We start from the raw sequence: 25,382 nt of genomic DNA, 5'->3' as shown, positions 1-25,382 counted from the left end.
TTAAGTAGACTTCACACTCAGTGCGGGGCCTGCTCATTCCCACGACCCTGGGATCATGACCTGAGCCAAAATCAAGAGCCAGACACTTAAGCCACTAAGCCACCCAGGCACCCGAAAAAGGTCTTTCAAAAAACTGTGGCCTGTGCTTAGGTGGGCAAGAGCTTTTCCCATCGTCTGTGGCCCAGTCCTCCCTACGAGACGTCTTCAGTTAGTGCATTTGTTGCTTTGCTCTTAATTTTAAAACCCCATTCCCAGAAGTGGGTTATCTCTGCAGCCTGTGTCTGTGATTCCAAAATAGAATCATTTATGCATTCTGAAGCAATCAATGGACCAGTTTTGGGTGAGATGTATCTTCCTGCTTTTTCTTGAACAACAACAGCAACAACAACAACAACAAAGCAAACCACCGAATCCAAAAGCCAGCACTCTTCAGGTTTCAAGAAGCCCCAGCGTTTCAGGTGAAGGCCAAGTTCCTGCCAGTCACACGTATGCTTAAAACCGACTTTATCCTCTACCAAGAATGCACAAGTGGATTTATTTTTTTCTTCTTTTCCAGTCCCAGATCCTTTACCTCCTTCCCCTTTGAGAATTTGTGTTCCTTCTGCTAAATTGGCTGTGGTTTTGCTTCAGCTGGCAGCCAGTTCCCTAGTTATTTTTCCTCTCTACCTGAATTTTCGTAATATCAGCATCCCCTCAACTTGGGATGCAAAGGAAATATTTCAGCCTCCCATAAACAAGTCCCAAGATGTCTTCTTCACCAGATTCTAAAGCTGCAGGTTACAGGGAAGAACATAGTAAAGTAACATCTGAAAGGTTGTTTCCAAATCCCTTGGAAGTAGTGATTCAGAAATGTAGCTTGCTCAAGAATTAACAAGCTCCCGGGGCGCCTAACTGGCGCAGTCAGTTAAGCGTCCGACTTCAGCCAGGTCACGATCTCGCGGTCCGTGAGTTCGAGCCCCGCGTCGGGCTCTGGGCTGATGGCTCAGAGCCTGGAGCCTGTTTCTGATTCTGTGTCTCCCTCCCTCTCTGCCCCTCCCCCGTTCATGCTCTGTCTCTCTCTGTCCCAAAAATAAATAAACGTTGAAAAAAAAAAAAAAGAATTAACAAGCTCCCTAGGCAAGTCTTAATCACAATGAGGTTTGGAAAGCACCACCTTCTTTTCAGATCTGCCCCCATCCCCAACATTTATCCACGTAAAGGCCAGAGAGGCGGACCCACACTGTCCCCATCCTTAGCTGCTTTGGAGCCTGATTCCAGATGTGCAAGGTCAGCTGATATATTGGAAAATCCAGGGAAGAGAGGTCTGTACCCAAGAGGTTAGAGTTGGCTTTTGGAAGTGGACCTGGGTTCACGTGACTGTTACTTGGCTGTGACCTTGAGCGGCTCCCTTGGCCTCTCCATGACCCAGACCCCCTCACCCTTGAACCTGGCATCGTCCTCACAAATGGGTTATTGTTGCTGTCGCCCATCAAAAGTTTGAAAAATACGGCCATGGAGGTCCCACTGCAGGCATTACAATGAAAAATGTTATCGACTGCATCCTCTTGGCTTTGAAAATCTTCTGTTGTGCTTGCTCAGTCTAAAAAAAAAAAAAAATGCCTTTGGAAGAAAATACTGGGGCCGAGAGCCCTCTTGCTACATCAGGTGCGTTGTGGCCGTTTGAATTGCAGAGTCATTTACTAAATGCGGGTCAATATTCCCATACAGGCAGAGTTTCTTCAAAAATGTAATTGCTCCCGTTTGGATTTTGGCATCTGCATTTTTGTTTTACAGCAGTAATAAAGCCCAGGGATTGGATGGGATTGTAAAACGTGGGGCGGTGGGGCAGACCCGTGACCCAGAGGCCAGTGTGTGACAGTGTGGCTCCCAGGTCAGCTGTGTCCTCATCCTTGTTCCCCAGCATCCTTCCCTGATGGGCTCTCCAGGGGCCCTGATGAGGGAGAGAAGGTGGCTGTTTTTCCAGAACCCATTAGAGCAATTAATGCAGGTTGAAAGCGGTGATTTGACAATATGGGCAGCTGTACTTCAAAAAAAAAAAAACCCAAAAGCCTGGAATGTATTTGAACCACATCCGAAATGGTGTGTGAGGCTCCATTAAGAGGCTTCTGATAAAGAAAAGAAAAGAAAAAAGGGAAAGGAAAGAGGTCCAGCTTTCAGAAGTTACCCAGACAGGTGGGGAAGCTGCTGGCAGAAGTCTGGGGAGGGGTTTTACTTCGGGCGTTTGCATCCTGCTGGCCAGTGGAGGGTGTGGTGTTATGCGGTGTGTCTGGGCCCAGTGTGACCTTCATCCCTCTCCTGCCTCCTCCTCTTTCTCCTGGGGGAGGGGGGCAAGCCCATCCCAGGTTTCCCCAAACTCTCTTAAGCCCTCTCCTCCTTCCATGAGTCCTTTTGGTCCTGAGGTTTCAAATCGAGATGCTCAGGTTGCCCTCAGAATCTTTCCTCTCTTCCCCCAAATCCCTTCCTCTCTTCCGTGTTGTCTCTTGGAACAGAATCTGGGCCTCCTTTTGGGGTCTTTATCTTTTTTTATTTATATTTTCAGCTCTTGTCCAGTATTAGGAATAGCATTTATTTGCTGTGGAAGTCCTGGCTCATTTCTGACCCCTCTGACGGCACCTCATCCTCTTGCCCACGAGTCGTGGACATTTCCCGAGTTAGGAGCCTTGACTTGCTCCCCTTCTCTGCAGTCTGCCCGTTGGGGATTGCACCAGCCCCTGCGAAGTTAGACCCTCCAGGCCTGATCCCTCCCCAGCCCCTGTCAGACCACATTTCCACAGGGGCCTCCTCGCTGTCTGTCTGTCTCCCGTCTTGCTTGTCTGCCCACTAGTCCATTCAGTGTCCTGGAGGGCGGGCATGCTTTCTGAATTGGTATCTGATCAAGCTTTGCCCTGCCTGGTGCCTTGCAGTGGAGCCGAGAGCCTGCTGATGTCCGGGCTGCCCGTGATGCGAGCCCTTTTACCTGCAGAGAGTGCTTTTCTCTGGCTGTTCCCTAAGTGCAGTCCACACTTGGCCAGACAGGCAGCATCCTCTGAAACAAGGCATTGTTTCCCTGCACCCGTTGACAACCACGGCCCCTGTGAGGTCCTCCCATCACACCTGCCCGCCCACCCTCAGCTACCCCATCCGCGGGAATCCTTCTCTTCTCCCCTCGAAGCTCCTTCAGTGTAGTGACCTGCTTCACTTGTTGTGACACAGATTACACATTTCCTGGTGTTTCCTTCAGTTGCTCTGCGGCTGATGATAACTTTGGTTTTGAGGGCTTACCACAATCCAGACGGTGTTCTCAGTACTTTCTATGTATGAACTCACTTGAACCTTGTGACAGCTCGATCAGGTTCAAAGCAGGTGCCACTTTTGTTGCTTTGTTGTGCAAAAAACTGCCAAGAGTTTGTCACTTGCCTGTTGTCACAAAGGTGGGAAGTGGCAGAGCTAGGAATTAAAACCAGGTTTTGTTGACTTGAGGGAATGCCAGAGAGAGGTGGTGTCCCATGATGCTTCAGGCTGGGCTCTGGGGCCAGATGCTCTGGGTTCGAACCTGGGTTCTGCCGCTTTGTACACGTGGGGCCTCAAACATACTTTTTTTTTTTTTGTTTTCCTTTTTAAAATTTGTTTATTGTCAAGTTAGCTAACCTACAGTGTAGTCTCGGCTTCAGGATTAGATTCCCACGATTCATCACTTACATACAACACCCAGTGCTCATCCCAACAGGTGCCCTCCTCACTGAGTCTCCAATTCCCTTTTCGCTAAAGTTGTAATGGGAACAATGGGAATGATAGTCAAATGGCAGGCAAGTTACTTACCTTCCCTGTTCAATTTCCTCATCTCTAAAAGGAGGATACTAATGGTCATGCAGGTAACTGCCATGTTAAAGCACTAGATGCATCGATTAATTTGAACATTTAATGATTACCTGCTAGGTTCACACCACTAGGTTGGGTTGTTTTCCCACCAGATAAGACTCTTCCCGGTATAAAACACATAGCACATAAGATGCTTCCAAGCTTATAATACTGGGCACACTAATAACTGTGGCCCCTGTGGACGGTCTTCTCTGTGCCCCCAGGGCCATATGCGCATCTTCCCACCAGCTCTCCAGCACAGCCTCCAGGGAGAGGAAACAGCACTGGGCAGAGGAGGTGATCAGTCACCAGTATAGGATTTGAACTCAGGGCTTCTTGCCTCCAAAGTGCATGCTCATTGCCACCTTCTGGTGGGTGTACAGCTTAGCCCAGTGCTGGCCAGAGCCACATTTCACTAAATGTGCATCTCTTCCTTGATTTTTTTCTTTATTGAGATGGCGTCGTAGCCATTCGGTTAGAAAACTCACGAGTAACCGGACAGCCCAGCCCGTGAGTGCCCTGCCCTGGGCAAGGTCTGTGCATCTTAGTGACTAGACTTTAGATTCAGAGGCAGCACTGGACACTCTTTGCCTTTTTTTTTTTTTTTTTTTTCTTTTCCCTCTCTCTTATCTCTCTTGCCAGGTCCTGACCTTTGTCAGGATTTTATTTTGTTCATTGTCTGTGGAAATTCCCTAAATAGACTGACTGTGACCTCCACTCAACCCCCATTAGGATAAACCTGTAACTTAGGAAGTCATCTCATTGATTGATCGGCAGGGTCTCCGAATCTGTCCATGCCGTCTGCCATGTAGGCATCTTAAGATGCGCACACGGTCTCCCGGACCTCGTGTAAAAGGCTGGTGGCCATCAACCCCGTCACAGACTGGACAAAGAAAGGGCCATTTTGTTTGGTTCATAGGAAACAGGAGGAGTAGAGGAGTCTGTCTGGGCTTTTAAAATAAAATGTGGGTGTGTGCGTGTACGTTAATGACCCGAGAGATATGGGTTCAATTTGGAGAACTCAGAAACCCCAGGAAAACACAAAGGAAAAAAACTAAAAAAAAAAAAAAAAATCATTGATAATCTGCTTTACCCAGAAATAATCATTATTGACAATTTTTTTTAACATTTTATTTATTTTCAAGAGACAGAGCATGAGCAGGGGAGGGACAGAGAGCAAGGAAGACACAGAATCTGAAGCAGGCTCTGGGCTCTGAGCTCTGAGCTGTCAGCACAGAACCTGACGTGGGGCTCGAACTCACGAACTGTGAGATCATGCCCTCAGCCAAAGCTGGACGCTTAACCGACTGAGCCACCCAGGCGCCCCACTATTGACACTTTGATTGCTGTCTTTCCAGTCCCCTGTGTGCCTGTGTGTGTAAATTTGTATTGGGAATTTTCTACAAAACTGCCATTCTGAACGTAATTTTGAGTCTGTTTCACCAGTGTATCATGACTGATAAATATTTCTAGAACATGATTTTTAATGATTGCATGCTACGTCATAGCAAAGAGATGCATGATTTATTTAACTAATTTCTTCTTGTTGGACAGTTCTTTTTTAAACATTGTCCATATTGCCGCTTTAGACAATGTGCCCTTGCACATTAATCTGTAAGCACATCTCTAAAAATTATTTGGGCTGCCTTTCCAGAAGTGGCATTGGCTCAGGGTATAGGCAGATTTTTAAGGCTTTGGTAGCTGTTGCCAGATTGTTCTTGGGGAAGAGTTTGTTATTTTACAGTCCCATCTACCAACCTTAGCAATATATGATATGCTTCATTTTTCCCCAGCTTGCCAACCCTGGATATTATATTTCTTTTCCATTTTTGCCAATCTGATAGACAAAAAAGTATCCTGTTTTAATTTGTATAAATAGCGAAGTTGGAACTTCCTTGCATGTTTATTGTTTGTATAGCTGTGTATACACATAAGGTAATTCATAATAAATAGCATATAGCATAATGTTATAAACGTATAATGTATAATGTATTATATATGTATATGACATATGTACATTTGGTTTTTTGGTGTATACCTTATTGATTTCCTATGCCCATTTAATCATATTTCTACGTCTTCTGTTCTTTTTCTTTAAGAGGTGGTTGTTAGGAGTAGCTGTTAGATAGCTGATTGATTCACTCACCTTGAATTCAGATTCTTCAGTCTGAGGCTGAATTAAATTGGAAGCCTATCCCTTGTTAACAGAATGCACAGAAAGTGATGAGGGATAGGAATGTTAAGTGTCCTCAAGGAGAATACACCCCATCCATGTATCCACTCATAGACCAAGAAAATATTGATATATAATCAGATTTTTCTGATGGATGGATGTGCTATGGACATTGGTTCAAGACCACAAAAACTCCATTGGAAACCCATCGAGGCTCATCTTGAGTGATTACATTTATGACTCCTAGAATCTTGTTAGTTCTTCCCAAAAGAAAAAAAAAAGAAGAATTAAGAGACCAAATTTAAAAGAACATTTGTAAAGCAATTTACTTAAATTATAAGAGACTGAAAGCCAGGCTTAGTGGATAATTGAAGAATTGCATTAAAAAGGAATCAATATCTTTCTGGAATCTGCTTTGTCCTCACTTCTGAGTTGTTTTGCAAGGGGGTGGCCATTCTGTCACTATCTTGCAAATTTTTCCTAGCGTTATCCCCAAGGACAACACTTTCTTTTCTCTCTTTGATCCTCACGTTTTTTTCCTTTTCACACAGCCTTGACTCATGGAGACATTTCGGAGCAAAGATACTGGAGATCAGGGACTTTAAGATGTCAGGTCCTGTTCCAGCCTCTGGGATCCTGGTGTTCCCAGCACTGGAGCAAAGGTTTCCTTCTTTACACAGAGCCTTTGGAAAAGGTCATACTCATAAAGAAAAGAGAGTAGAACAGTTGATTTTTTGAAATCTACTTTGTAAGGCCCCAATTAAAGGCAAATTGAAACGTTTAAAAAAAAAAACTGGAAAGGAGAAAAGAAGATGCTGATTACCTCACCCTCCTAACCAGCCATCATTTCTCTGCCCTCTCCCCTGGCCTTTATTTCTGTACATTCATATTCCTCAATGGTTGGATAACCTGCTTCTGTTTATTCTTGCTTCATGCATATGTTGCTGGGTTGTTTCACGATCCTTATGTTGAGCTCTATCTCAGGGAAGGGGTCTTGGATGGGTTCCCACAGCCGCTTCGCCATCCAAATTGATTTCCCCCAGGATGATCAAAGAGGTGAGGTGGCCACAAAGAGCCAGAGCAGGTGAGCCACATGGTGGCAAGCTTCGCCCCAGATCCTGGCCTCGTGATGGGCACACAGCTGTCAGGGACACCAAAATGTTGCCACCGTTCTTTGAGATACAGTGCGTTCTCAGAATACCACTGCCCCCTTATGTCAACATTCCAGAAGAGTATAAACTACCACTTTTTGAACTTTTATTTAAGGGAATGTTTTTAAATAACATGATTCTTAGACCAAAGTTAGCAGCAACAAAGTATTTCTGGGGAGTGGAGGAAGAGAATAGAATGAGAAAGCAGAGTTATTGCCCAAGCATGTGTGAAAAATATCCCTGCCTCCAACTCTGTGTATAAGCTGTCTGATCCTTGAGACATACTTCAGCATTCATTCATTCACTTGGCAATTGTTTTATTGAGCTCCTCCTATATGATTGGTGTGGTTTAACATCCTCTTCGAATTTTACACATCCTACTTACTTTCTTGTTAATATATTTGTAATTAATATTTTTTCCTACTTCGGAAATAATCGAATGATTTAACCTAAAAGGTACATCATGAAAAAGGCAGAGAGATCAGAAACCATATTGGAAAGTGTGTGTGTGTGTGTGTGTGTGTGTGTGTGTGTGTGTGTGTCTGTGTGTGTCTGTGTGTGTGTGTGTGTATGTGTGTTGCCTTTAGTAGGAATAGTATTTCATATTTAAATGGAAGTGTGAGCCTCCTAGCAACCAAAGCAAAAAGGGATATCCATGCATTGTTTAGATTCCACTGGAGAATTTCATAGGTATTTCAGAAGAGGCAAAATGCTTCCTTGGCAGTCAATCTTAAAAGGAAGGCAATGAAAAGAAAATAAAGGAAGGCAATTTCAATTGTACTTGTTCACAGTCTTTCATTTATTTTTATTTTTTTTAATCTTTATTTTTGAGAGTGAGAGAAAGAGAGAGTGAGTAGGCAAGGGGCAGAGAGAGAAGGAGACACAGAATCTGAAGCAGGCTCCAGGATGTCAGCATAGAGCCTGACATAGGGCTTGAACTCATGATCCGCAGGATCATGACCTAAGCCAAAGTCAGACGCTTAACCAACTGAGCCACCCAGGCACCTCCTTTCATTGTCTCTCATTTTATGTGGAATCACCCATGATGTCCCATCTTTCGTATCTGTTGACACATCTGTGACCCAAACAGAAGAATCCCCTGACTTCTGTATCTACTGAGAAGCATATAAATAAAACAATCACCATGTAAGTATGTTGAGATACGTAGTTTGAGAGATAGGGAGCAGAAGTGCCACTAATGTGGAGCATTTGATGCTGGAAGCAAGGCCAGTGGATGGACAGGAGACGAGGCTGGCCAGGCAGCAGGGCCAGCTGCACAGGCCTGAGACACACTGCGTGGAGTTGGCATTTTACATCAGAAACGATGGGAGAGGCTGGGCAGGGAAGGGGTAGGGTCCGCTTGCATTTTAAAAGGATGTCCTGGCTGCTCAGCAGAGACTGATTTTAGAGGCTGCGAAGCTGTTGCAGTTAGTGGGCCCTGTAAGAGGTAATTAACACAGATAAAAATGTGATGCAGAGAGAAGGAGGTCTGAAGACAGGGCTAATTAGGGCTTTGCTTTCTCATGACATTAGAAGACGCCCCTGGGGCAGAGAGTCCGCACCATTAACTTCTGTCCTCCCTCAAAGTGGGGCTGAATCGGGAGGGTCTTTCTAGCCCACATGGCCGTCCCTGGCACCAGCTCAGGGTTCAAGAGTTCAGGGGCTCTCAGTTGTTCAAAGCCTGCAAGTCCCACATCCCCTCCTCAGACCCTCTCCTTGTCCGTCTTGTGAGGCCAAGACAGAGGGTTGGCCTTGTGCATCGGAACCCCCTAGCACTGCTGGTGAGAGAGGCACAGGTTTGGAAAGTCCGAGATTCAAATCCAAGTCCTGCCTCTTGTCCTCTTTGTGACCTTGCATGAGACACGCCCCCACCTAGACTCTCTTTCCTCATCCATGCAATGGGAAGAATAAAATGTGTGACCATCCCTGTAATTTGGCTATTACCAATAGTATTAGCCACGTTTGTTGGCACCTGCTACACACCATCCTGAATGCTACATGCTTTGTGTACATTGTCTCGTCAGCCCTCATTTTGTCCCCAGAGCAGCTCCGTAAGACTAGGCATTAGTAGCCCCTTTCAACAGGTGACAGAGCTGAAGCCCGAGGGCTTAAGTAAATTGTCTACAGTCTCAGAGCCAGGAAGAGATAGAACTTTATTTGGGAATGGCTTTCTAGTGGGTATACCTTTCACTGAAAAACTCTTGGGGGTGGGAGATCCTCACCCTAAGATATCTTTTCATGTTAGTGCCTTGCCATTCTCTAGTTTCCAGATGCAGTTGGAAAATAGAGCCAAGGTTTGCCTTAACTGGGAGATCTCTGGGGCCTGTGGAAGAAAGCATGCAGGAGAGTGGGTCCCTGCACCAGAGTGAGCTCTACTTTTGGAAAAGTACTTTGGAAAGCCCCATCCAGTCCCATCCACAGCCCCTGGGGACGAGGGATCTCAGGCCTTCTATAGGCACAGATGTCATAGTGCTGCCCCCTGCAGGTGCTTGTAGGAACTACAACAGAGAGGGACGTAGCTGCCTATGAAAAAGGATGCACTGCCCCCGGCCTCAAGGATTCCACTCATCTCCGATCTAGAGAATTAGACACACGTGTGCTTCAAGATGCATGAAAAAGTATGTTATCGCAGCTTTGTTTGCACTGGCAAAAAGTGAGAAACAACTGTGCAACAATAGAGGAGTGAGAATTCAGCGGTGGTGCATCTCTGCCAGGGAATGTGCCGTTGTGCAGAAAGAAATGAGCTTAAGGTCATTGAACTGGCGAGGAAAGATCCTCCAAACACATCTTTTTAGCTGGAAAAAAAACACGCTGACGAAAAGTTCAGTGTAAGTCAGTTTATGTAAACATCACTCAACAGTAGTCTTGTACGTGTACATCCGCATGTGTATGAAATGCACAGAACATTCGGGAGGAACGCACAGTGGTCATCATGGATGCTGGGATGAGACTTCCCCTCTAGATTCCCTATAATAATCCTGCCTAACCCCTTGCAGCCCTGACCTGTGTTCCAGGCATTAAACACTTCATGGGCACAAACTCATTATCTTCAGAACCACCCTGTGGTAGAATACCACTCTTCACGGAAGCTGGGGCACGGACTGGTGACCTGCCCAGGGTTGCCATTGGCAGGTGGCAGAGCCGGGAGGGGAGTCTCTGTAGCCTGGCTCTGGAGCTGTGGGTCCCAGCCACCCTTTTGCTGGTCTCATCAAATTCCACGTGTGCTGTGCCCGAGGTGTGTGTGCTCACGTGAGCGTGGAGAAGCACGATAAGGCTGCCTGAGCCGTGGTCTAGGACACTGATCTTTCCGCGGCCTCATTTGAACAGATTCCCTGGGGCTGCGTGGCATTTCGAAAGCTCAATAAATACCTTGTTGGAAGAGGTTATAAAGAAAACAGAGCATGCAGTGGGCCTCTAGGAATGTATTTTGCTGCTGAAGAGACAGGATGTATGAAGGTGATACAGCGTCTGTCGTGTACGTGGCAACGAAAACGTCGAAGTGCGCTGGGTGCTCTTGGAGGAGGAGAGTCGGTCGCGAGCCAGAGAGGTTTCCTGGAGGTGTGGGGAAACGGGCTGAATGTCAAAGGCAGGGCAGATAGGAAGAAGCGTGGATTAAAGGAAGATGAGGGAGGTTGTGAGAGGGAGGCTAGAGCTGCTGGTGTATTTGTGTCCACGTATATGAGAACTTGAGAGAATTCTGGGGTTTGTGTTTGGGAGAAGGAGCTGGGAAACTCAGGAAGAAAACTCACATTTAGTACCTACTATGTGCCAGGTGCTATATACTATATGTAGACACTCTTCGTTATCTTTTTTTGAGGTTTTATTTATTTAAATAATCTCTACACCCAACATGGAGCTCAAACTCACGGCCAGAGATCAAGAGTCACATGCTCCTCTGACTGAGTCAGCCACGCACCCCTACATTATCTTTTTTTTTTTTTTTTTTAATTTTTTTTTCAACGTTTATTTACTTTTTGGGACAGAGAGAGACAGAGCATGAACGGGGGAGGGGCAGAGAGAGAGGGAGACACAGAATCGGAAACAGGCTCCAGGCTCCGAGCCATCAGCCCAGAGCCCGACGCGGGGCTCGAACTCACGGACCGCGAGATCGTGACCTGGCTGAAGTCGGACGCTTAACCGACTGCGCCACCCAGGTGCCCCACCCCTACATTATCTTAATAATGCTTACCATAGTTGCATTTTATTTTTTAAATAGTTTTTTAAATTTTTTTCTTTAATCTTTATTTTTGAGAGAGAGAGACAGCGTGTGAGCAGGGGAGGAGTAGAGAGAAAGGGAGACACAGAATCTGAAGCAGGCTCTAGGCTCCGAGCTGTCAGCACGGAGCCTGACGCGGGGCTTGAACTCACAAACAGTGAGATCATGACCTGAGCCGAAGTCAGACACTTAACCGACTGAGCCACCCAGGTGCCCCAGTAGTTGCATTTTAAATGCAGAAACAAGCAGCTAGTCAACTAAGTATCTTGATTTCACCTCAGGTCATGATCTTAGGGTTTGTGGGCTCAAGCCCCTCGTGGAGCCTGCTTGGGATCTCTCTCTTTGATCCCCTGCTTGGGATCTCAGTGCAGAGCCTGCAGGGTTCTCTCTTTCCCCCTCTTTCTCTGTTCCTCCCCCTCCATCTCAAAATAAATAAATAAACTTAAAAAAAATAATAAATGCAGGAACAGGCACAGAGAGGTAAGGTACTTTGCTGTGTCACACAGCAAGTCAACAGCAGAGTCGGGGTTGGTGCCCAGTGAGTCTGAACCCAAAGCCCCGGCTGACCAAGGTGGGGTCAGGAAGAGCAGGCACACATCATCCTTTTCTCTCTTCCTGATGACGAACCTGAACCTGGGTCTTAGACCAGCTCCCACTCCGGAGGTGGGGCATTTCTGTCCCTTAGAAGAGAAAACCTTGCCCCTCGAGGTCTGTGTCCTGAGATAAGCTGCATGACTCACTGTGATGTGCCCTTACTTGAGACTGTTCTAGAAGACTTCCTTTGTACATGCCCCTGAGGACAGTAGTCTGATTGTCCTGTGACCTTGTGGTCCAGTTCACACTTGCACTTTAGGGTGTGTTTTTGAACACAGGATCATACACACATCTGCCATGTTAACACACAACCCTTGGTCCCCTCACACTGTGACCATCTCCAGTCTATTTCTCTGTTCTCTGCTGAGCGGAGAATCGCGTCGCTTGGTCTGTGATGTTGGGGTTTGATAGTCAGCTCTGAAGAGCTGAGTGAGGCAAATTTGCCTCCTGAGAGCATTAATCCAAGTAGCAAGTTATTAAGTTTGAAGACATACACATATAATTTACATTTCCAGAATCATAACACGCTGCCTCCACAGTCATCTGGTGATGGATAGTATCTGAGCCACGCCATCTGCTGGGTCAGATGGAGATTTCGCTATGATCTGACTCGCAAGCCCCAGGTCAAGTTTTACCAGCAAACGCGTGGTGACAAGTGTGGGAGGAGAGTGCTCTCATGACCCTGCTGCTTATGGTGGACTCTCCCTAGATCTCACTTTTTTTTTTTTTTCTTTTTAGCCACAGCTCCTTGAACTCTTCGGTGACAGGCACGGTGCTGTCGGGCTCCTCTACCTAAAGAGAGAGTGGCATTATGATCTTCATTTGATAGGAGAGAAACAGATGAACAGAGAGGTTCGGGAACTTGTGTGGGGTGACACAGCTAATGAGCAGTTGGTTCAGGAGACTGGCTGATTCTGGGGGTTGCCACGCAGGAGAGGGACATGGCTGACAGTCCCCAACTGGCACAGGCAGAGCATGCGGGTTGCTTTAAGTCAGGTGTCGCACAGGACTTACCACCGGTGGGCGGCACCTGCCAGATCAGACACACACAGCCACCGTCTCACTGGAGACCGTCTCCCCAGCCCTCAGGTCCCTTGGGAGGTCCCCTGCTGCCGATGACAGTGCTGAGGTGCAGTGTGCATCCTGCCACACCGGATGCTCCATCTGTCCTTCTGGTGTTTTCTTAAACCCTCGTGGTCCCTTCCAACTGGTAGGGAGCCTCAGAGCCCCCAGGCTAAAGATCTGGTTCAAGGACCTGGGAGCAACCTCAGCCAGCGCAGTCATGAGTACTCACTCCTTAAACGGGGCGTGCTGAGGGCGGGGCTCTGTTCCTGCATCTCTCTGCGGCCATGACTCATGACCGTCACGTGGGTGAATACAACCTTTTCTTCTAGAATGTAGCCACTAACCAGGAGACATTAAAGTTTAATACTGGGGCAGGACCTCAGCAATTAGTGAGTTCAGCCTGCTCGCGGCCGGTTGGCAAAACCGAGGCTCAGTGAGAGGAGACATAGCCCCCAACCACCCAGGACCAGCCAGCAAGCCAGTGGTGCAACGGGGACATGCCTGGGTCTCTGTTTCACAGCAGGAGCTCTTTCTAATTTCCTCTGCCCCCTAAGCTGCTTGCTGTGGAGGTTCACTGTGGCCAGAGAATCTGCTAGTTCTTTTGTGAGACGAATGGCCTGGTGCACCTGAGGTGGTGATGGCAGTGCATGTGGGGAGCGGGTGCACAGCTTAGCCGGGGAGCACTCATCAGCCAGCTTTCTTTAGGAATTCACTTCTCGGTTCAAAGACACTCTATTTAAAAAAAACAACTTTTTTTGACATTTATTTATGTTTGAGAGACAGAGTGAGAGTGGAGGGGAAGGGGCAGAGAGAGAGGGAGACACAGAATCCCAAGCAGGCTCCAGTCTCCCACCTGTCAGCACAGAGCCCGACGTGGGGCTCGAACCCACGAACCGTGAGATCATGACCTGAACCGAAGCTGGGTGCCCAGCTGACTGAGCCACCCAGACGCTCCTTCAAAGCCACTCTTAAAAACAAGCAAGTGGTTGGTTGTAAAAATGGAGACAAAGAGGCCTTAAGAAGACAGAAACCAGCTTCTCAGACCATCCTCCACCCTATTGCCTTCCCCGCATGACACATTCAGGTTTTAGCTAAAAAGGGCAGTGGGTGGAGCTGTTCGTGCAGCTTCCAATGGTCACTGCACCCAGACCATATTCCGAGAGCCTGTTCAGATGTCACGAGTGCTGTTTCAGGAATCTTGTTTTTGTTCGGTTTTACCAGAAAAAAATAAAGAAGGCAGCAGTGGAGGATGATACTCTTGTTCTCCAGGACCCACTGGAAGCCCACATTTACCCAAAAGGCCAACATCAGAGGTTCTGGGATGGTCGAAGCTTGAGTGGCCATCAGATCTTCTGGCCCCACAGTCTTGTGATGGGGAAACTGAGGTTCATAGGGGAGGGGGCTTGCCCAGGGCTGGCTTCCTGGAACTTGGCTGTGTTTTTTGTATTTGTGCCCTCTCTGTCCCTTCCCATGTTGGGATCCCAGGGTCCCCTTTTGTAAACCACTGGAGGCAGGCAGCGCAGGAGACTCGGTGACCGCCCCCTAGACCCTCCCCGGTGCCAGCTCTCTGTGGCATTCTCATCAAAGGCATTAACCTCCTCTCTGTTCTCAAGGTTGCTGCTTGCCTATTTATAGAACTGACCAAGAGAATTCCACTCTTGCCAGAGGTACAGAACACATATCGTGCTCCACGCCTCCCCCCTTCTCGTGTAAGTCCCTGGACAAAGCTTTTCTGCACCTGGTTTCCCTTCTTGATGCAGACGCTCCGGAAAGAGAGGCGAGCGGGAGCTCTGCCCCTTGCAGAGCTCCTACTGTGTGCAAAGGCTCCAGACCTCATGCGCATGGTCTCATTGAATCCCCGCGGACCCTGAGAAGTGGGTATTGTTCTTTCATGGCGCTGCTTGGAAAGAGGAGGTGCCGGCCCAAGGACTCATGACTAACAAGTGAGAGACAAATGGCTTCAGTGCAGTTCTGCATCAGTCCACAGTTTCTGTTCCTTTCCCTTGCATTTCTGATTCTGGCCCAGTCGTCTACATCAGACGAGTGAGGTGGCCGCAGGACAGTGCCTGTGCATATTACGGTTTCTTCTGGGCCCACATATGCACTTTCTCACCCCGTCAGGTCAACCAGGCTTTTCTGAGGCCCTGCTGAGCGAAGCAGGCTGCAAGAGCCATGAGGATGTGCCCACTTGTTCTCTCTGGGCCTGGCACACAGTAGGCCCTCAGTCAACGCTTGTGGAGCGAATGGTGGGGCTCACAAGTGAATGGTAGGCCCGGCCTCACGGTGCGTCAGGGGAGGGAGCAGAGAAGAGGCAGGCCAGTTGGACCGGCCCCCAGCCAGCAGCACCCTGGTGGAGGAGGGAGCCCTGGGCAGGGGAGAGGGGTCAGGAAGGCAAGGTGGCCTCAGAGGCTCCTCCTGAGGCAGCTCCTGCCCTGTGACCCTCCCCCCGCCACTGCTCCCCAGAAGCCTGCTTGCTCGCCAGCCTCTCCATCCTGCCCCCTAGAATTTAACACAGGTTTTATCCTCCCAGCTGTTCTGTCAGGGGAGTCCCGGGGAATGCTAAAAGAGCACGAAATCTCTCCCTGCTCATCTTCTCAGAAATCTTTTTTAAAAGCAGCCTTTTGGACAGTTGCCATCCTCTCATTATGCCTCCACCAGGGACTGGCATTTAGCTGTGGAATTGAGGGACCTGGAACCTCCCGGCCTAACCTTCCTCCTCCAGCAGAGGCTGTCCCGCCAGGGCTCCCTGCTGTGCTGGAACGCTCTTTTCTTGGCCCCCTTTGTCCAGAGTACTGGGGAGTCTGCAGAATGCAGTACGGGGCCCATCCGGGCAAGCTTGGGGGGGGGGTCAGAAAGTGAAGAACTCCGCTCCCCCTTTTTGGACTTTCTATCAAAAGCAACGTATCCTCATTCTGGAACTTGCAGGGAATATTGAGAAACGGGAAGGACTGAATAATAACCGCCCATAATCCTGCCGCCTAGAGAGACACACAATTGGCATTTTGGCACCATTACTCCTGTGTGATTTTTATCTTAACATAACAGGTCATACGGTAAGATACAATTTGTGTCCTTTCGGCCCCATCTCGCAGTACAACAGATCACATATCCACAGCATTACAAACTCTCTGTGATACTTTTAGAATGTGGTTATAATGCCAGCATGGGCTCCGTATGTGCAGGTTACTGTCAGTTTGCTCACACAGCCCCCCAGTTGCAGGGTTTGCTGTTAATCCGGGTGCTAAGTGACTGTCCCTGCATAAACGGCTTCATCTCAGCTCCAGGTGCACTGTGGGAAAGGAGGATGGCCAGTCTCAGCTTCTACCCTGGGCACAGAGTCCGGGCTCACCTCTCCATGTGGTGGTTCCATTCCCAGATCAGAAAATGTGGAATAAAGTTGGTATCCATGCTCAAAACTAGTTGCTGTGGAAAAGGAGGCCCTTGCTAGCTATGTGGACAGGTGGTTTTCCTCTGTTTCTTCATCTGAGTAATGGGCCTCTCTCCCAAGAAGATTGGATTCCATGAGGATTTCAGGAGATAAAAGCATGTGGGGCACAGAACAGGGTGTTTTGCACAGACAGGCTCTTTATAAATGTTTAGCTCTCATTATCCATAGTTTTATCTCTTGACTGTCTTGTCGGGGTCATTAAAGACCACCGCCCGGGTTCCGTGAGGGCTCACACGTTCAGCGTATAGTTGTGCTTATGGCTAAGATTTATTACAGCAAAAGGATACACAGCAAAATGAACACAGGGAGCAGGTGCAGGGGGCAAAGCCTGTAGGAAACCAGGCACAAGCTTCTGAGTCTCCCTTTGCTGAAGGATGAGCACGGAATGAGCTGTGAAATGTTGTCTCCCCGGATGCTCATAGAGACTCAGTGTCAGGGTTTTTATTGGGGTCTGGTCACATAGGTCCCCTCTGCCTGGACCCACATTCCAGAACCCCCCTCTCTCCCCATAGTTTGCAAGTAGCCCAGGCATGGTGAGCCAGCCTTATCCTTTAGGGAATAGGAGGAACACTCAGAATCCAGGTTCCCAGATGCCAGCCAAGCAGGGCTTCCTAAGGATGCAGTGTTCAGCCTGCTGTGTTAACTCTTCTGCACAGCTGTGCTGAGAGATCGTATTTCTTATGTTTGGACCACTTCAAGGCAGGGGTGGGACAGATGTCTCCATAGGACAAAAACCGAGAGCTAGAGAAAAAAAAAGGGTCTCGCGGGTTGGCCTCCTCCTCCATGCATGGGGTCCTGAGAGAAGTAAGTTCTGGGTGTGGGGAGGGTGGGCCCTCACTGCCCCCCTTCCTGCTGACTCACATCTCTCTCTCTCTCTTTAGGCTCTGAAGGGCTCCAAGAAGCTGGTGCTGTCTGTGTACTCAGCGGGGCGCATCCCCGGGGGCTATGTCACCAACCACATCTACACCTGGGTGGACCCCCAGGGCCGCAGCATCTCCCCGCCCTCAGGCCTGCCCCAGACCCATGGCAGCACCCTGAGGCAGTGCGAGGGTGACTCGAGGAGCACCCTGAACCTCCTGCAAGGCGGGGATGAGAAAAAGGTGAGCTGCCCGGTGATGGCCCCGGCAAGCCGGCTGGGCATGGAGGGCCGGTGGGGGAGGCTGGCCCCCTCAAAACCCCGTTCTCCTGACCAGACCCAGAACAGGGAAGCTTCTCGGAGGCTGAACACAGGAGCTTGGTTCTCTCGAGTCTCTGTCCTGCTCTCAAGCCCCCTGAAGGGTTTCATCGTGTTTTCTTCTCTTTTTGACCTGTGCAGTGTATATTCTGACTCAGGCTAAGATCCTGCAACCAAGGAGCCCAAAGACTGTGACTTAAATGGGATCCTTTATTTCTCCCTGACACAGAACAGAGGGGACAGTCTGGCCGGGTGCCGCAGCTCTGCTCCACGTCTTATTCCGGGACCCAGATTCCCTCCATCGTCACCCTCTGAGGGCTTGGCCCTTCTGATGGTTGCAGCTGCCCCACCCTAGCCCCTGGAGCGGAAACGGGAGGAGAGACAGCTCAGACAGTTTCAGTTAGACACAGTTTAACTTCTCAGTGGTCCAGACCCAGGAGCGTGGGCACAGGCAGCTGCCAGGACTCTAGGCTCCGCAGGACGCCTTTTGCAGCTGTGGGTCTTGGGTTGTAAAGAACAGAAGCTGGTGCTGGTCACCTTGTACAGAGCGAGTATTTACTGGAAGGATGTGGGCAGGGACTCAGGGTGTAGCCTCCCGGAGGGAAGGGATTCCCACTAGGTCAGTGCTCTGCCTCCTTCCCCTGCAGATGAGTAGCCCAGGGAGGGAGCGCCTGATTGGCTGCTGGGGAGGGCGGGGCACTTTGACTGACAGGACCACCAAGACTATGGCAGGTGGTGGCAGGATGGTTGCCCAGAAGAAGGGGAGCAGGGGCATCAACAGAGGCCCCCTTCCAAAGCCCTCCTTCTCTCACATCTTAACTGTTTAAAAAAAAAAAAGACGGAGAGATGATTCCTCTAAGTTCTTAAACTTTGTTCTGGATGCTGTTTGCATTGCACCCCATGGTTGCTCCTGAGACCAAGAATGTAACTCCTGCAGGCAGCTCGCCCCATGTTTTAGGACCTCGACCCTGACAGCCCGGAGGCCACGTGCCTTGGGGCTCCAGGCCAAGCAAGGCCTTCCATCTGGAGACTCTTTTTCTCAGCTCTGCTTTTCTGACCATAAGAGCACAGCGTTCACTTAGCAGGTTTTGTGTTCTTTGTGCAAACGTCAGTATGCAGGCTGTGGCAGAGGGGGCCGCGACTTCTGTGCTGGGTGATGAGTGGCAGGGGGGCCAGATGGTAGGTGCCTCCTCCAGAGCCACCTGGCCTTCTGCGTGGTGGCCAGCGCGGGTGGGCACGGGTGGGCTCGGACCCCTCCCCACCAGGGGATCCGTGTTGCTCGGCAGCAGTCTTGAGAAAGCAAGGCTGCCTGTGGCCTTGAGTCATTTTCATGGCCGGCTTTCCAGGGTTGGCCAGAGAACTTGCTTTACCTTCCCCTTGAGACCTTTCCCTGCGTGGGGCCTGGCGCCGATGGGTGCTGGGTTCTGTGCTTATAGCATCCTGGTGAATCCTCACGGCTTCCCTGCCCTGCGGGGTAGCTGTCCTTATCCACATTTCAAAGCTGAGGAATCCAAGAGAGACTCAGAGGGTACTGTGGCAACTAGAACCCATTCCACAGGTCGCCCCATACTTAGTGAGCACCTGTGGTGTACTTGATGCTGTTATGGGAGGGAGGAATAGAGAGAGGGACAAGAGAGGTGAGACCCTGCTCTGGGGAAGCTTCCAGTGAGTTTGGAGTTCATGGGAGGAGTGAGACAATGATCCAGAAAGGAGCGTTAAGTGAACAAGATCATTACGATGGTGAAGAATGATGGAAGAGAGTAAAATCAGGAGAGAGGAGTAGAGGGTGAAGGAGAGGGAGGCACTGCTTCAGATGTGGTGGTCATGGAATGCCTCTCTGAGGAGATGATTCTGAGCTGAGACCTGTGGGGGGAAGAAAGAGCTGCCATGTACTCTGGGGGCTGAAAATCCCAGGTAGCAAGGACAGTGTGTGCAAAGGCCCTGAGGTGGAAACCAGCCCACGTCCTCAAGGCTTAGCAAGAAGGGTGCTTAGCAAGAGGGCCCTGTCACTGGAATTGAGCAGGTAGGAGGGCTGGGAGGAGATGAGGTACCCCCTAGGAGTCTTAGAATAACTTACATAGGAATGTGGAAGGCAGAGACTTAGAGAATTGTGCTCCAGGGATTCAGAGGCCTCAGGAGGCAGGAAATACCCTGGACCACAGCAGAGTGGCCTTCACAGACCCTGCGGCTCCAGATAAGCTTCCATCCTCCCTTCTGTTCTTCTTCTTGCCGATGTAGCATGGAAATCCCCATTTCCTGTTGAGAGGGATGCGGGGAAATCTCTGTGTGGCCCGCACTTCTGTTCCCTGTGCCTGGAGTTTGGCGGGCTCTGACTTTCTTCTCTCCGCCGTCCTCGTCTCTACTCCAAATCACCGTGACCAGGCTCCTAGACTTCCCATGCCAAACTTCAAAACTCCTCACCCCCAGCCCCAGGGGACACACGCCTTCCAGGGAAACAAGTTCCCAGTGCAGCAGTGATGTGAAAAATCCCACATGTTGCAAAATTACTTGTGAAAGCCACCTAAGCTGCCCTCCAAAGCTGGCTGTGGCGTTGCAGCCTTTCCAAGTAACGCTGTGCTCCACGCTGAAGCGTGAGAGCCGAGCCGTCCGGAGAGGCTGAGGGAAGGAACAGAAGGGAAGAAAATACGTAACTGTCTGGGAATCAGACCCATCTGCTCTCACGTTACTGTCGTGTCCTCAGAGGTGAATAGGGGCAGGGGGCGGACGGCATTGCTATTGTTCTAGGCTCCCGTTCTGGAATACCCTAGCCTCCACAGCTCTAATAAACCAGAACACATTTGTTGTGGGGGGTTAAATGGGTTAGCGTGAGTGTGACAGGGAGGGTGAGACGCTGGAGCCAGGCCGCCTGGATTCAAATCCCGGCTCCGCAGCTTGCCAGCTCTGTGACCTTGGGCAAGTTACGTAAGCACTCTGAGCTATTGTTTCCATTGGAAACAATGGTAGGGGATACTTTCCCCACCACTGTGTAAACTCCGTGGCAGTAAGGACCTTGGTTCCACGCCCTGGCACACTCGTAGGGCCTGGATCAGTGCCTGGCACAGTGTAGGTGCTCGGTGTTTATTATATGAACGAGTGAATTAAAACGAAAACACCTTGCCAGCCGCCGGGTGCATGGTAGACTGAAGGTCAGTAATGTTTGCTGGGTTTGAATCCTGTGGGATCAGACCTTGGCACGCCCGTTCTCTGCAAAGTTACAGGGGAGGGTGTGGCCACCTGCTTCCCAAGTTGCTATTTTTGTTGCGATCTGAAGAGCTGCCTCTGGCATGTGCCCTTGGGGGCTGGTGCCCAACCCATCAGTCTCCAGGGAGAAAAGCCTCGTTCTTTGTGTCTGTCACCTCTCCTTCACCCACAGGGGAGGTGACACTCATCCGAGCTCAGCAGCCCTCCAGGCCTTACACTTTGGAGTTCTTTCCCGGTTAGCTGAACCCTACTTGAAAACTGAAAAATGGTTTAGGGGCAGGGCGTAAAGCCACAGTTCTCCGAAGTGTTGCTGGAGCACATGGTAATCATATTTCTAATGTTTTGCAGAACTACCGTACCGTTATCCACAGTGGCTGTACCAGTTTACGTTTCTGCCAACAGTACATGAGGGTTCCAGTTTCTCCACATCCTTACCCACACTTGTTATTTTCTGTTTTTTGGGGTTTTTTTTGTGTGTTTTATTTTTGGTAGGAGCCATCCTAATGGGTGTGAGGTGGTAGGAGTTTTTTTCCTGAGCAGTCTTCTTCATGGTGGACCTCTGTGCCTCAGCAGAGCAATGACGTGCCCAACATCACACAGCTGGGAGTGGTTGGTGTTCAGGGGCAGGCCAGATCTGTCTCTTTCCGAGCCCTCTGTCCTAATGTTGCCCTGTGCCATGTCCCCAGTGTGAGCAGCCCAGAGGGGGCAAGCTGAGGTGCCTCAGTGGCACATTGCCCAAGGTCTCATGGGATATGCTCTGTAAAAGGGATAGGGAGACTGCTGTGGTGTGCAGAGGAGGGAGATCCTGCCAGCCAGAGATTTGGGAAGGCTTCCTGGAGGAGGTAACGTTTGAAGTTTGGCTACATAGCAGTGGAAGGAACTGCAGTGGTCCAGGCAGAGGGAAGGGTGTGACAGTGGGAAGGAGGACAGAGAGAAAAAGATGGGTCTTGGGACCCCCTCCCCACCACTGGTGTCCTGTGTGAGTTATGCTTGGGGAACAGCAGGGCTGGGATGACAGACTAGGATAGCCTGTGCACCCTAGGGGACATTTTTCTGCAGGCAGCAGGGGAGGGATGGTCAAAGTGATCCCATGTGTGCTAGGACCTTTATGAGATGGCGAAGGAAAGGGGGTGCTAAGCTCATCTTCAAAGTAGGGGGTGGGACTGGTCGAAGTAAAAAGAAAACATAAGGAGCCCCTGGAGCCAAAAGTGACGTTTCCAGTTTTAGTCAAGATGAACTTCCAAGGGGGAAAATAAACCTTGGGGGAAGGTTAGTGGTCCGATGGCCTTCTCTGTGTGTGGATGTTCACAGTGGGGTCGTTTATGAGTTGGACGCAGGGGATGAGCTCGTTCCTTCAAACGGCTTGAAGCGGAGGACGGTTTGAGAGTGCTCACGGGGCTGGGATGTGGCAGGAGACAGGAAGCGGGAGCGGGGTGGGTTACCAGCCGTCTCTGGGGCACACGGGATGAGCACAGTGTTCCCAGGTCCTGCTCTGAGGCAGGTGTCCCCCCACCTACCTGCCCTTGAGTCTGAGCTTCAGGGCACAACGAACTGTTCTTGGGTTCTCAGTTTGAAGGGGCAGTCGCACGCCTGGGTGGCGCAGTCGGTTAAGCGTCCGACTTCAGCCAGGTCACGATCTCACGGTCTGGGAGTTCGAGCCCCGCGTCGGGCTCTGGGCTGATGGCTCAGAGCCTGGAGCCTGTTTCCGATTCTGTGTCTCCCTCTCTCTCTGCCCCTCCCCCGTTCATGCTCTGTCTCTCTCTGTCCCAAAAATAAATAAACGTTGGGAAAAAAAAAAAAAAAATGAAGGGGCAGTCGCTCCGGGAGGGCCCATGCGGGAACACCCCACGGAAACAGGAGCAGGGCTTTCAGGAGTCTCTTTCTCCTGCTTCTGCTGTTTCCACAGGCCACACGTACGTTCTGTCACCACCTTTTCTTGGACAAGGGTTATCAGTTGGGTGATGGACATCAGAACCAGCGCGAGGGAACCCCAACATCCCGGCGGTTTTCCTCCGCACTGGCATTTTCCGATTTCGATGAGGTTTCGTAGAATCATCTGCCTCTTTTACAGAGAGAGAACACAAGAAGGCGAGGGGCAGAGAGAGAGAGAGACAGAATCCCAAGCAGGCACTGCACCCTCAGCACAGAGCCCGATGAGGGGTTTGAACTCATGAACTGCAAGATTATGATCTGAGCAGAGATCAAGAGTCGGACGCTTGGGGAGCCTGGGTGGCTCAGTCAGTGTCCGACCTCGGCTCAGGTCATGATCTCACGGCTTGCGAGTTCACGCCCCGCTGTGCTGACAGCTCCGAGCCTGGAGCCTGCTTCGGATTCTGTGTCTCCCTCTCTCTCTGCCCCTCTCTGCTCATGTTCTCTCTCTCTCTCTCTCTCAAAAATAAATAAACTTAAAAAAAAGAAAAGAGTTGGATGCTTAACCAGCTGAGCCACCCAGGTGCCCCAAATCATTTGGCTCTTAAGCTAAATCTGTCTTTGCAGCTGGTACCAATATTCCCATTTTGCAGATGGAAGAACGGAGGTGCAGAAAGGCTGAATGCGTTGCTGCAGGTCACACAGCCTGCGAGGGGTGGGGCCGCATTGTCCTCAGATCCTGAGTCCTGTCCTGGCGGGCACCTCCTGGTGCCTGACGGGGAAGAGTTCCCCTGCCTCCGCTGCTGTCCTCTGCTGTCCTCTGGCTCCACCTCTTCAGGGCTGGCCTGCACACGGCCTCAGCCGAGGCCCCCTCCGGCTGCTCCCCGCACCAGCAGCCTTGGTCAGCACCTGGGATTCATTCAGGGGAATGATGGGGGCAGAAGCAGCCAATGGTAAGGTTCAAGTGTCACCCTCCCGGGTCGTTTGCCCCTTAGCAAATGGGCAGGTCCCGTCCCACTGTGGTGCCTTCTTCATCCCTCGGCCACCACGCCGTGCCGAGCCATCAGACCAGGTAGCAGCTCTCCAGACTCACTTCAGCAGCCACAGAGACAGGACGCAATCTGCCCCTTGACTCAGGCCGGGACCTAACCTGGTGCAGGGTGAGCAGGGCCTTTGGGCCTGGGGTTGAAGCCTGGTTTCTGAACTTCTTGATTGTGTGACCTTAGACAAGTCACTTCACCTTGGGTTGGTCACCGAAGCTCTCCCTGTCCACAAGATTGGGGACAGTCCCGGCAGGCACGAGGGACTATTCAGGGATCAGTAATTGTGTGCGTAAGCGTAGAGCACAGCAGTGCCTGAAGCGTGGTCATTAATTCTAGTACCCACCATCGTTTATCGAATGCCAGCGAGACACAGGCGACCTCTCATATCTCTTCATCCTGAAACGTTTATTGAATACCTACAGTGGGCCAAAAACCGTTTTGAGTATTGGGAATACAGCAGTCGGCAGCCAAGGACGACCTCCTTCCAAAGCCTATTATGTTCATGCGTGTGTGTGTTAAAATAAGTGATGTGTAGTGTATAGTAAATGGGATAAGCAAGAAAAGGGCATGGGGGACACTGATGGGTGGGGTGATTCTAGAGAGGGGCAGGGAAGGCCTCACTGAGGAGATGACGTAAGATCTGAAGTCCATGAAGGAGTGGTTGTCTGGGCCAAATGTCCAGGCTATGGGATGCCTCAGGTGTAGGGCTCGGTGGCTCCAGGTGTGGTTTGCTGGTGAGTCTGTCCTTCTTCTGGCTGGCTTTTGTCTCAGGCTCGTTGCTTCACAGCTGCAGAATGGCAGCTGCTGCTCCTGCCATCACATCCTCTCACGGCTGCGTCCAAAGCAGACTGGAAGTGGGGTGGGCAGGCAGAAGGCCCTTCTCTTCCTGTGCCTATGCCTCTCTTTTCTCTGGGGGAAGAATTGCTCCCAGCATCCACCAGCAGACGTGCTTCATCGTGTCTGTTGGCCAGAAGTGGCCCAGACTACCCATGTCCCTGAAAGAGAGGAACCAGGTTGGCCTGGACTGACCTTCATCTCTCGGCGCTGCTCTGTTCCTTTCTGGGTAGGGCCGGGTTTCAAGGGCAAGGAGGGGAGCAGTGCTCCAGGTAGGTTGTACAAGTCTCAATTTACTGATGGGGAAACTGAAAATCACAGAAGAATTGGGCCTTGCCCCACGGTTTCCCAGGAGTAAAGGGCAAAATCAGGATTTGAATTCAGGCCTGTGGAAGGCAGCGCAGCCTGCTGGTTAAATGCCTGGGTGGGCCAGCTGCCGACCGTGTGGCCTTGGCCACATCATTTTACCTCTCCAGCCTCAGTTTCCTCATCAGGAAAATGGGGGAAACCACAGAGGAAGAGAGAGGATTAAATGGGATAATGCATCCAGTGCCTGGATTTAGGAAATACACCATACACTAAGTGACCAATTAACTTCATGAGTTATTATTCATCTCGTCAGTGGGAATGAATGCACGCTTTTCACTGTGCTGGGCTGCTTCTCACAGCTCAGTGTCCTTTCCCATAAGTGATTTTTTTCCCCCTCTCAAATGCTGGTTGAATTCTAGCAAGTGATTGAGGCAGATTACCCTGTGGTTGATCGGACTGTTACTACAG

At 50.2% G+C, this 25,382-nt stretch overlaps 1 protein-coding gene across 5 annotated transcripts in view; it reads left to right on the top strand.

Annotated features, from left to right (window-relative positions):
* The window catches only part of WHRN (whirlin), a 97,081-nt gene that overhangs the window by 9,011 nt on the left and 62,688 nt on the right, over positions 1-25,382 (top strand). For all 5 annotated transcript variants that reach the window (XM_086683818.1, XM_086683820.1, XM_086683817.1 and 2 more), the window contains exon 2: positions 17,366-17,584. In XM_086683818.1, coding sequence (XP_086539944.1) covers positions 17,366-17,584 — 219 coding nt within the window. The remainder of the gene's footprint in view (positions 1-17,365; positions 17,585-25,382) is intronic.

The sequence above is a fragment of the Puma concolor genome, chromosome D4 (genome assembly GCF_028749965.1).
Source record: "Puma concolor isolate L17-30 chromosome D4, mPumCon1.1.hap2, whole genome shotgun sequence".
Taxonomy (NCBI): Eukaryota; Metazoa; Chordata; class Mammalia; order Carnivora; family Felidae; genus Puma; species Puma concolor.
The sequence above is the reverse complement of the archived record's forward strand: the minus strand, read 5'-3'. Positions and strand labels throughout refer to the sequence as shown.